Source organism: Scyliorhinus canicula, chromosome 1, assembly GCF_902713615.1.
Source record: "Scyliorhinus canicula chromosome 1, sScyCan1.1, whole genome shotgun sequence".
Classification (NCBI taxonomy): Eukaryota; Metazoa; Chordata; class Chondrichthyes; order Carcharhiniformes; family Scyliorhinidae; genus Scyliorhinus; species Scyliorhinus canicula.
The window spans coordinates 227,013,162-227,026,177 of NC_052146.1; the positions used below are offsets into that span (position 1 = coordinate 227,013,162).

At 44.7% G+C, this 13,016-nt stretch overlaps 1 protein-coding gene across 1 annotated transcript in view; it reads left to right on the top strand.

Moving 5' to 3' along the window:
* sft2d1 (SFT2 domain containing 1) overlaps positions 1–13,016 on the top strand; it is a 61,048-nt gene that overhangs the window by 12,884 nt on the left and 35,148 nt on the right. The window contains exons 2-3 of the mRNA XM_038808610.1: positions 8,516–8,602; positions 11,098–11,180. Coding sequence (XP_038664538.1) covers positions 8,516–8,602; positions 11,098–11,180 — 170 coding nt within the window. The remainder of the gene's footprint in view (positions 1–8,515; positions 8,603–11,097; positions 11,181–13,016) is intronic.

Genomic DNA, 13,016 nt, shown 5'->3' on the forward strand with positions numbered 1-13,016 from the left:
CCGTATCTTCAATATTTTCCTGGACGTGGCCTGTCTCCGTAGCTGATGCGCTCTAACATTCTACTCGCCTTCTCACCGTACTAGTACTGCATTCCCCTTGCCTACACAGCTGTCTTACCACTCTCCTCGTCTTCAACCTATCAAATTACCCCTGTAAGATTTTCCTCCTCGCCAGTCCCTCCGTGGTGGGTGGCCTCGAGTACTCCCTATCTACCTTCCCTAACCCGTTCATGAGCCATTCATATTCTTCCCTCCTTTCCCTATCTACATGTGTCTTGAACGAGATAATCTCCCCTCAGACCACCGCCTTTAGAGCTTTCCAAAATGTGGCCACCGATACCTCCCCATTTTGGTTAAATTCTACATAATCTTTTTTTGAAGTAATTTTATTGAAAAAAATTTGTATTTGTATAACAACAACGAACAGCAATAAAATACCAGCAATAACAGTCATAAACATTCGCCCAACCTCAATGAACAACAAAACATATGAACAACAAATTAAATTAACACAATATTAAGTTAAATAACCATAGAAAAAAATAAAGGACACCCCCCCCCCCCCCCCCCCCCCCCCCGGTTGCTGCTGCTATTGACCAAGATACCTATCTTTGAGTCAGAAAGTCCAGAAAAGGCTGCCACCGTTTAGAGAACCCTTGTACTGATCCTCTCAGGGCAAATTTGACCCTCTCCAATTTTATAAATCCCGCCATGTCACTGATCCAGGTCTCCACACTTGTGGGCCTTGCATCCTTCCACTGCAGCAAGATCCTCCACTGGGCTACTAGGGACGCAAAGGCCAAAACACCGGCCTCTTTCGCTTCCTGCACTCCCGGCTCCGCCGCAACTCCAAAAATCGTGAGTCCCCAACTTGGTTTGACCCTGGATCCAACCACCCTCGACACCCTCCTCGCCACCCCCTTCCAGAATTCTTCCAGTGCCGGGCATGCCCAGAACATATGGGCATGATTCGCTGGACTCCCCGAACACCTGATGCACCTGTCCTCACCCCCAAAGAACCTACTCATCCGAGTCACAGACATATGGGCCCAGTGCAGCACCTTAAATTGGATGAGACTAAGCCTCGCACGTGAAGAGGAAGAGTTGACTCTCTCCAAGGCATCCGCCCAAGTCCCGTCCTCTATCTGCTCCCTGAGTTCCCCCTCCCATTTAGCCTTCAGCTCCTCCACTGACGACTCCTCCATCTCATGCATTACCTTATAAATGTCAGACACCTTCCCCTCTCCGACCCACACCCCCGAAAGCACTCTGTTCATCGCCCCCGCGAGGGCAGCAAAGGAAATTCCTCCACCTGTCGCCTAGCAAACGCTTTTACCTGCAAGTATCTGAATATGTTCCCTTGGGAGAGCCCAAATTTATCTTCCAATTCCCCCAGGCCTGCAAACCTCCCGCCATAAACAGGTCCCTCAATTTACTGATGCCCACCCTATACCACCCCCTAAATCCCTCATCAGTGTTCCACGGGATGAACCGATGATTTCCACCTAATGGAGCCTCCATCGAGCCCCCCGTTTCCCCCCTATGCCGTCTCCACTGTCCCCAGATTCTTAGGGTCGCCGCCACCACCGGGCTCGTGGTATACCTCTTGGGAGAGAGCGGCAACGGCGCCGTTACCATGGCACCCAGGCTCGTACATCTACAAGACGCCATCTCCATTCTTTTCCACGCCACCCCCCCCCCCCCCCCCCCCCCAATCACCCATTTACGCACCATTGACACATTGGCTGCTCAATAGTACCCCAAAGTGTTGGGCAGCGCCAGCCCGCCTCTATCCCTCCCTTGCTCCAAGAAAACCCTCTTCACTCTCGGAGTTCCATGCGCCCACAATACTGCTAGTCACCCTCCTGAAGAAGGCCCTGGGGACGAAGATGGGCAGGCACTGAAAGAGGAACAAGAACCTCGGAAGCACCGTCATTTTGACGGACTGCACCCTCCCCACCAACGACAATGGCAACATGTCCCACCTTTTGAACTCCTCCTCCATCTGATCCACGAGCCTGGTGAAATTACGCTTGTGAAGAGTCCCCCAGTCCCTGGCCACCTGCACCCCAGGTACCTAAAACTCTCCCCTGCCCTCTTAAGCGGGAGCCTACCAATTCCCTCCTGGTCCCCAGGGTGCACCACAAACACCTCACTCTTGCCTAGATTTAGTTTATAGCCTGAAAAGATCCCAAACTCAGCTAGCAGCTCCATCACCCCCGGCATCCCTCCCACTGGGTCCGCCACATACAGTAGCAGGTCATTGGCATACAACAACACCCTATGTTCCTCCCCACCCCGCACCAAACCCCTCCACCTTCCTGAATCCCTCAACGCCATCGCCAGCGGTTCGATTGCCAATGCAAACAACAAGGGGGACAGGGGGCGACCCTGCCTGGTCCCTCGGTAAATCCGGAAGTACTCCGACCTCCTCCCATTCGTGGCCACACACGCCATCGGGGCCTCATACAGTAGCCTCACCCATCTAATAAACCCTTCACCAAATTCAAACCTCCCCAACACCTCCCATAAGTACCCCCACTCCACTCTATCGATGGCCTTCTCCGCATCCAGCGCCACCACTATCTCAGCCTCCCCCTCAATCGCCGGCATCATGATGACATTCAACAACCTCCGCACATTCGTGTTCAGCTGCCTTCCCTTAACAAAACCTGTCTGGTCCTCGTGTACAACCCCTGGCACACAGTCCTCTATCCTGTAATACGGTGTTGGATCCTTCACTGGATCGGTCCAGTTCAAGGACAGGTCAGCGGCCAAGGTGCTGAGGGGGTTTATGGACCAGATGGGAGGGGTAGATCCATGGAGGTTTGTGAGGCCGAGGGCATGGGAGTATTCCTTTTTCTCCCATGTACATAGGGTTTATTCTCCGATAGATTTCTTCGTGGTGAGTAGGGGACTGATTCAGAGAGTGGAGGAGGCCGAGTATTCGGCCATTGCAATCTCCGACCACGCTCCGCATTGGATGGATTTGGAGATGGGGGAGGTGCGGGACCAGCGCCCGTTGTGGCGGTTGGATGTGGGGTTGTTGGTGGAGGAGGAGGTATGCAGGAGGGTCCGGGCTAGTATTGAGGGGTACCTCGAGGCGAATGATACGGGTGAGGTGGGGATGGTCTGGGAAGCCCTGAAGGCAGTGATTCGTGGGGAGCTGATATCCATCTGGGCACACAGGGAGAGAAGTGAGAGGGATAGACTGGAGGGGAAGATCCTGGAGGTAGATAGGAGGTACGCAGAGGCACCAGAGGAGGGATTGTTGGGGGAGAGGCGCAGCCTACAGGCTAAATTTGATTTGTTGACCACTAGAAAGGCGGAGGCACAGTGGAGGAAGGCACAAGGGCAGTGTATGAACATGGTGAAAAGGCGAGTAGGATGCTGGCTCATCAGCTCCGCAAGCGGGATGCGGCTAAGGAAATTGCTGGAGTGAGAGATAAGAGTGGGAATGTGGTGCGGGAGGGGGTAGAGGTGAATGAGGTCTTCAAGGACTTTTACGGGGAACTGTACCGGTCGGAGCCAACGGTGGAGAGGAGGGGAATGGAGAGTTTTCTCAACGGGCTATCTTTCCCGAAGGTGCAGGTGGAGGGGTTGGGGGTGCCGATTGAGCTGGAGGAGCTGGTTAAGGGGATCGGGCAGATGCAGTCAGGGAAGGCGCTGGGGCCGGATGGGTTCCTGGTGGAGTTTTATAAAAAGTTTGTGGACCTAGTGGGCCCCCTGTTGGTGCGGACACTTAATGAGGCATGGGAGGGGAGGGACTTTGCCCCCGACGATGTCGCGGGCGCTGATTTCTTTAATCTTAAAGAGGGACAAGGACCCCCCCCCCCCCCCCCCCCCCCCCCAGCAGTGTGGTTCGTACAGGCCCAATTCTACATAATCTTTAATCACAGCCCGTACTTTATCACAAAACCCCCTCTGCTCTGGTCCCGATCTAAGCCGAATCTCCAGCCAGTGGAGTGCATGATCCGGGGATTACTATCCCCGTGTACTCCGCCCCCCCCACCCCAACCAAAACCTCCCGACTCACCACAAGAAAGTTGATTCTTGAATACACCCTGTAAACGTGTGAAAAAAAAAAGAATACTCTCTTCCGCCTGGGTTCTTGAAGCACCACAGGTCTACCATACCCACCTTTTCCATAAACCCGCCCTGCTCCTTTGCCATTGGTATTCTACCCATCAACCTGGGGCTCGACCGAGCTACCCTCGGCTCTCGGACACAATTAAAATCTCCTCCCATTATCAACTGGCGCATGGCCAAGTCCGGGATTGATGTGTTGCTCGTTCTGGGTGAGTGTGCTTAACACTCAATTTGGCTCTGTTTCGTTACTTAGCTTTGGAGTTGCCAGGTTACACATCAAGGGGTTGGGGGGACTGGTGGAAGCCGAAAATAGAGGATTGTACTCTGTATATAGTCGAGGCGCAAGAGCGGGAGGCTCTCCATTTTCTTAACCAAAGTGTCTGCACTACGATGCAGAGAGCTGCTATCACCAAAAGTGATTCAATAACGTACGAAAGGGAGTACCAGTTCATAAATTTTGTGCACCAGGTCTGGTCATCGCTGTTCAGTACTGGGCTTTGAGAAGTTGGTGTCTGGGAAACATTAACGGCGGGGGTCATAGGGGAAAAAGGGTTTGCATCCGCACGCAAAAATACAAAAATAATAACTAAAAACATATAGTTCATCATCTCGGTCTTCTTTCTTTTCTTCCTTCAGGCCTTCTGTATTGCTGATCTTGCTCTGATCCTTCCTTCGAACGTTCGAAAGCTATGGGATCAAGCATAGTATCTGCCAATAATTCGATTAATACCTGTAATATTAGTGTATCTGTCCTCTCATTCCAATTGTCCCTTAAATGAATGGCCAAGTCACACCCTGTGACTCCCCTCATTTTTTTTTTTCAAAAGCGAATTTAGGACCAGTCATACACATAACAACTGTGCTACTGCGAGCCGTCTCGCAGATTTTGTGATTTACCATCCGCATGTTCCTGGATGTAAACTGCATAAGGGATGGTAACCGAAGGGCTACCTGAAACAAAAAATGAAGCCAAACTTTAGAAATGAGGTATCCAAATGAGTTGCGTATGGGCCGCGACGGGCAAGATTTGAATGGGACCCCCAGGTAGGGCGTGCTGTGCTGTACCCGAGCTTAGCTGACCAGAGGGGGGGGTCCTCAGACAGGGCGGATCCTCAATGCCGTTTCTCCACTGCCTGAGCGACCTGGAACGAACGGGCATGAATGTGCTCATTGTGAATTTGCAGCCTCTATTCCCAGAATAGAGGGGCACCTAAAAAGAAAAAGGGAGCCAAGATGCTCCTAGTGGTGAAGGGTGAAGACTTAAGTTGGGCTTCAGACATTGCAGCTGAGTCGAGTTCTCAGAGTTATCTGCGGACAAACTTAACATGCATGTGAGGTGGTCATAAGTTTTTCGGCTGAAAAGCGAGTGGCCAATCTCCAAATCAAACACTTAACATACAAACAAACATCATAACCAACATGCGTGCAGGTTCCATCAGAAAGGACACCGTTTACCTCTCAAGCGGTTCCTCTTTTTACATCATCTGGACACCTCAATAATCTTCATTCTTTGCGAACAGGGTCGCAAAGGGGTTGCTGTGTCGGGAGTCATACTCAGAGTTATCCTCTTCTCCCGGATCCCAGACCCTTGTATGGATCAGGCAAGCAATTTTAGCGTTGTGTGACCGGGGGTCACTTTCATGTACTAAAAGACATTCTATATCATGAATGCTATAGAACATGTTTGAATTCAATTTTATCTGTTTCCATTGGATACAAGTGACCTTTTATTATGTACAGTATTATAATATAACTGACTAATGCTCCTTTCCCAATTCCCCCTTTCTAACTCTCTCTCTCTCTCTCTCTCTCTCTCTCTCCCTCCCTCTCTCCCTCTCTATTTTATCTATGAACACAGTCAAACAACACGGGAAAGGGTTGAAACGCAATTAAAATATTAATAAAAGAATGAAGGACCTTTGCATTGGAATGACTTCTAGTTAGTGTCTTTTTAGGGTTCAGCTTTTGTGTCAATATTTCTTCCTTCTAGGCTTGAGATGATTTTCTCTGGCAACGTTGTCTACTTTCTCTGTCGATTCAAGATCATTTCATGTTTACAGTAAAGATGTGCATCCAGACTCAACGTTAGCTCCATTCTTTCTCCCCAGATGCTGTCAGACCTACTGAGAATGCCCAGCATTTTTCTGTTTTTGTGCCAGGTACTCGCTGGTTTTAGAACAATAAAGCAGTTTGTTACTTTTGGAGAGAGAGTGTGTTCTTTCTCCAATCACTTCTGCCAAGTTCTTTCAAAGCGTCACTCAGGACCCAATCACTGACTTGTCTAGCAGAATGCTGTCCCTGGCCAACCCTCAAGTTGCCAGCCAACCAATTAAACTGACATCCTCCAAAGCTGGTTCCTAAGATCTACTCGGCACCGAAGAGTCTGATCTCTCCTCTCCAAACATAAAACCTGGGACCACAATGTCCTGACAAGCATGTTGCTTCAACTTGGGTTTTCTGCTTAAAGCCACATTCTGATTTATGAGTACACGGACCAAAAATAATAAAAGAAAAGAAATGGGAACAAAGGAAATGAACAGGCTGTTAGATGCAAAATATCTGCCCACGTAATTTTTTTTAAGAGTTGCTGATAAATAAAATCTCTATTTTCTGACTGTTTTCAACAAACAAAAGGATTAAACGTGATTAATAAATAATGACCATAAATCACTGTTAATTTGCCTCTTTCATGCTGCCTAAGGATAAATATGAGCTGATCAGGTAAGTAAACTTGTTGTCCAAACTGCATGCTGCTGTTGAAATTATTTAAGATAAAGTTTAATCTGGAGTTGTATCAAATTTGCTGATAAGCTACTCTTTGCACCTTGCATTTGAGTATAACAAGTACAGTGTGAAATTGTCTTCAGTAAATTTTAAATGATGTATGGATATAACTAACCAGTGTTGATAATGTACATTGAAAGATGCCAATCATTCTGTGGAGGTCCCCAACTGAGATGAGGAAGGTGTGCTGAGGTTATCTAGGGAAGTTGCAATTCAGACTGCACAGGAACAAAACCTGCCACTGCAAATTGCCTGAGGAGATGCATCACAAAGTGATCTCAACATTGTTTAATTTGAAACATTTTGATGTTTGAATCATTTGGATCTGGCCGATCTGTGTATACTATGCCACAATTGATTAGGATTGCCAGTAGCCGCTCTGACAGATCAATTTCTGTGGCACCTGCTGACTGGTGTGTGACAGTCGAGTTCTTTCATGCAATTGGTTATGTGAGGCTCCTTACCTGACTGAAGGCAGGGTGACCATTGTGAACTCCTTGCAGAGTACTGTTCCGTAGCTTAAGAAAAGGGGAACAGTCTGATTGTGACCTGTGTTTGCCAACGGTCTCATCAACAGAAAGTTTGGAAACCTCCACTCTATTTGGTTAATATATATGGGAAACTAGTCCCATTGGAAATTCCCCTGTCTGAAAGGTTCACAAATTGTCTTCAATAGCAGTGTTGTTATTGTAGAATACAGTGCTAATAGTAATTGAACTTTATTTTTAATCCAACTGCCCCAATATAATTAAAGATCAGGAAAGTTTATCTCCCTTTACTATGAGTTTAAATCCATAATTTCCACTTGGATACCATACGGCAGGTGCGGGCTCCTCAATACTAAATTTAACTGTCTCCACTTACAGAAATATGCTTTTTTTTTTAATTAATTATAATATATTATTTTTATTGTAAATCATTATAACTAGATAATAGGCTTTTCTCAATTTAACTTGGGGCAGGGACTGTGAATGCTGGTTGATTGGTCGTGGTAAGCATTTAAAGTAGTCATCTGTTTAATCTGGTTTCATTTTACAAGTACCTAAAACAGTTGAAGTGAAAGTGATTTGCAGTGCACTTAATTTGATTAATTGTATGTTGTACAAATTTCACTCTTTGTGAGAATTTTCTCCTGTAGCACTACAAGACAGAATAAATTTAGTTTTGATTTTGTTTCCTCGATTTTGACCGAGATGCTTGTGAATACCACTGTGCAGTGCTTCTACATAGGTTGGACAGAAACCAGTTCTGGTTTTAAGCGTTATAATCATAATTGGGCTTGCATTTTCTGAGTTAACATTCCTGTCCCTTCAAACCTTTATTTTGGATCTGAACTCAACATTAATCTTTTGTTTAAAAATCCAATGAACATTTTATATGCAGCACAATTTCAGAAATGTTGGAACAAAGCTGTTGTCTAATTATAGATCAACTTCCCCTGTTCCTTGCTGGGTTTCTGATTAATGTTATATCTGGTTCCCTTTTTCTGACTCCAGATACTGTAAACTCATAAGAGCTTCAAACCTCTTGGATATCTCCAGTGCCCAAACTAATTTATTAAGTTTGTTTTTAAAAATATTACATATTTGTTTAATTCTATGTACAATGAGAAACTATCTCAAAACTGTGGTTTTATTTCAAGGTCCTTGATTCATCGTCACTCAGCTTTGGGACAAGGGTGAAGTGGTTTGCGATTTGCTTTGCAGTTGGAGTTTGCTGTTCAATTCTTGTAAGTTGAAGCTTTACTCTGTTGCTTTTTTAGTCACGCTCAAATAAGATGAAGCATTATTCCAGTGTCAAGATTTCATAGTATTAAAACCAACCGCTGAGGGCTGCCCTACTGGTTGGTCTAGTTAATACTGTTGAGTACCTGAATCCTAAAAATGAAGAAGGTTCTGGTTAGCAATACAATTGGTCTCCGAGTCAATGAAAAAGATGCTTCTGCGTGCCTGCTCTTCATTATCCTGTGGCCCCCCCCTTCCTGGAGTTGTGTCTGCAAACATTAGGTCATCTGGTTTCTATAATGCTCAGTTGATCAAATAACCTGACAACATTTACTATCTGTATTCACATGTGAAAAATGATTCAGGCAGAGTACTGGACGCAATTGGCACCATTTGAACCAAATGCAGGAAATAATTGGGATGACTTACTACACATTTTGTCACCATGATTCAGTCATTTTAATCTAATAGATAATATGCATTGTATGTGCTATCACCTGGCATATAAAGTAATTGAACAAATATACTACTGTAAACATTTCAAGTGGCTGGATGAATTTGAAATGTGCCTTGTGTTTGAATTTTTACACCGTATACAGCTTTGTGGCTCCCTTTTTTTTTTTAATTTTTAGATTACCCAATTATTTTTTCCAATTAAGGGGCAATTTAGTGTGGCCAATCTACCTACACTGCACATTTTTGGGTTGTGGGGGTGAAACCCACGCAGACACGGGGAGAATGTGCAAACTCCACACGGACAGTGACCCAGAGCCGGGATCGAACCTGGGACCTCAGCGCCGTGAGGCAGCTGTGCTAACCACTAGGCCACCGTGCTGCCCTCGTGGCTCCCTTATTTAATTTGCGCAAGTTAATTTACATAGAGCCTTTGACATAGGAAAGCATCCCAAGATGTTTCATAGGAGCGAAATCAGAAAAACGATATATGACTGGACTTCTCTGCAACACTCTAGTTGCTCACCATGTGGAAAACTTGTTGCTTATTGATTAAGTTTAAAAATATAGCAATTTTCTTGCACCAGTGAGTTATTTTAAGTTATCTTTGGCTCTCCGTCTGCTGCTACATTGAAAGTCTTAAGACAAATGTCTTTAGGGTGTGATGTACAGCTGCCGACTTAAATTAACTGTGCCTTTCGCTAATCTCAACAATAAAGAGGTGGTTGTATGCTAACTTGAAATTCTGTTCCCAGGCACCTCATTTTTAATACTTGAGGCTACACACCCTTCTGATTTGCATGTACCAAACCAAATCAGGACAGGTAACCAGGGCTTCTGCCTCACCTGGTGGCTGTCATTTACAATATATATTAGCTTTAGAATCAAAGATAGAATTTCTAAATTTGGGGCTCACACCATGCAGAGGTGAAATATAGTCAATATTGAAGAGGCCTGCAATAAAATACAAGAAAATATTTATAAATTTGCAGAATGGGGATAAAATTAGTAAATGAATTTTAAGCCCAAGCAAGTATGAAGTACTGCATTTTGGTAAGAAAAAGGTAAGAAGTGTTTTCAAAATAAAAGCCTAAACAAGATAAAGAAGCAAAGGGATCTGGGAGTACAATTGAACCTCGCTTTTCCTTACATTCAGTTTATTCCCCCGAGAACCCTCCAAACCTCCCCAGCAGACCCATAATCAAAAGACAGACATGCTGTTAGGTAATTTGGACATTCTGAATTCTCCCTCCGTGCACCCAAACAGGTGCCTGAGTGTGGCGACTAGGGACTTTTCACAGTAACTTCATTGCAGTGTAAGCCTACTTGTGATGATAAAGATTATTGTTATTATTATTAATCAAAGACTGAGGAGGAAGGTGGATTCAATGACTAATCAGGCAGAGCAATAGAAATAGAGGGAAAGGAAAATTGGATTAAGCAGGAGAGAAAAGAGACAAAGGATTAAAACATTTTGCAAATTGCTAATTCACAATCTGAAGGAATGAGAAGCCACAGTTATAAATCACTTTTTTCTGGGCCAGAGATTAATTAGTAGTAATTAGCAATTATCAGATTATTAAAGGAGCACTTGCCATGTCCGTTACTAAATAACTTTGTGATGAGTTCAGTGGGCAATTAATGTGTAAGTTTGGCATCTTCATGAATATCATGGAAAGGTAAAGTACAAGATATCACTTTCACAAAGCAAATCAACTAGCAACTTGTGATTCACAATTCAGAAGATATTTCTTCCTCGCTGTAAGTTGCTTGCACATCAGTAGTGGTTCAGACACCATTATTTGTTCAGTCAAATATTTTGATGGTTTCTTTGTTGGGTAATGAGCCAATCCACAGGCAAGTAAAGTAGTAAATAAGGCAAAGTCTAAAGAAGACCAAAGTAAGGACATTTTTTATTTTCCTTTCCCTTCCTCTCAAAATATTATTGAAATTTTGTGTAGTGCATGGTGAAGTTCACATACACACCAAGAGCTTGAATGATCAATGATAAAATGGGAGCACTTACTCTATTGTGTTATTGTTTCAGGGAACAATTTTGCTCTGGCTTCCCAATGGAATAAAATTATTTGCAGTTTTTTACACATTGGGAAATATTGCTGCTCTTTCCAGGTAAGCTCTTTCCCAGCTTAACGGCAACATTTTAAAAGTTATAATAGATACAATTGCTCCTTCAACTTCTGCTTTTTGTTCTAGACTTTGCTTAATGTTTCAACTTGTCACGAATCTCTTATTGCCTTGCACTGTCCTAACTATTTTTGTCAATGGTTCTTATAATAGAAATTGTTTATTTTGAAAACATTTGTCAGACTCACAATTAACTAGTGCCTTTTAAACTATCATAGTTTTTCATCAAAAATGCAATTCCTTCTTGCCTTCTATGTTCTATTAAAATATTAATATTTTTTGCTGAATACTGCAGCAGTAAATTACAATCATCTTCTCTCCAGATGGTCGGAGATCAGGCTTATCTCAAACGTTGTCCTACAGGAACTCATGGAATCCCCAATGCAAAATCATCGGAGGCATTGACTGGGAAGTTTGAACTTCCAATGGGCAATTCCCCTGCTTCCCAGGACCCTCCACAAAATTCTCCAACTCTTGAGTAAAGAGTTGGAGACTTCAGATGGTTCTTGCTTAATTTACCTGGATATTTACTGAGGAAATTTAAAACAGATTAAAACCTAGTCTAGCCCCTGGGTGTCAACAGAATTTAAAGCTCTAATCACTCAATGACCCGACCTGACTAGCCCCTACCACCCAACACCTTCCTCTTGACCTCACCTGACCCACCACCTGACTCACCTCTCTGACCCAACGCGGCCGACCCCAATACCCAACTTGACTAGCCCCCAGCTTGACAAACCCCCCCCCAAACCTGACTACCCAGATTCTCTCTCATGTTCACTCCGAGGATTACAGCACTGAAACATTTCTGCAGGGTCCTATATCGGAAGACTTCCTTGAAGAACTAGGGCAGCACGGTAGCACAAGTAAATAGCACTGTGGCTTCACAGCGGCAGGGTCCCAGGTTCGATTCCCCACTGGGTCACTGTCTGTGCAGAGTCTGCACATTCTCCCCATGTCTGCGTGGGTTTCCTCCGAGTGCTCCGGTTTCCTCCAACGGTCCAAAGATGTGCAGGTTAGGTGAAATGGCCATGATAAATTGCCCTTAGTGACTAGAAAGGTTAGGAGGGGTTATTGGGTTACAGGAATAGGGGGGAAGTGAGGGCTTAAGTGAGTCGGTGCAGACTCGATGGGCCAAATGGCCTCCTTCTGCACTGTATGTTCTGTGAATCTATGAACTGGAGGGAGGGAAGTTTGTATTTTTGTCTATTCAGGGACAGAAATAGTGTTCTGACACTGAACGAAAGATTTGGGCAACACTGAGGCCTCATCCAAACCCTATAAAGAATGAACTGTCCTGACCAAGTCCGATCTCCAGATTTATCGAGTCATATTGATATTTAATTTCATACCATATCAAATTAATTTTGTTTTTCATTTTCTGCTTTGTTAATCGTAACTATTTTTCTTGTACATTGCTTCTTGTGCTAATGTGCACTACCTTCGAGTTATCAGCTAAAAGTATAATTTAAAATTTAAAAGTATAATGGACCAGTTGAATCAGGAACATTCCTCGTCACAATGGACGGCTCGGCACTCTACAGCAGCATCCCCCATGACGACGGCATTGCTGCTACAGCCTCAGGACTCAACACCGACAACTGCCAATCTCCAGGCGCAATTCTGCAACTCGTCTGCTTCATTCTGGATCACAACGTCTTCACCTTCGACAACAAGTTCTTCATCTAGATGCATGGCACGGGGACAAAATTCGCACCTCAATATGCCAACATCTTCATGTCCAAGTTTGAACAAGACGTCCTCACCGCACAGGACCGTCAACCGATGTTATACACCAGATGAGTTGCAGAACCTCTTTGG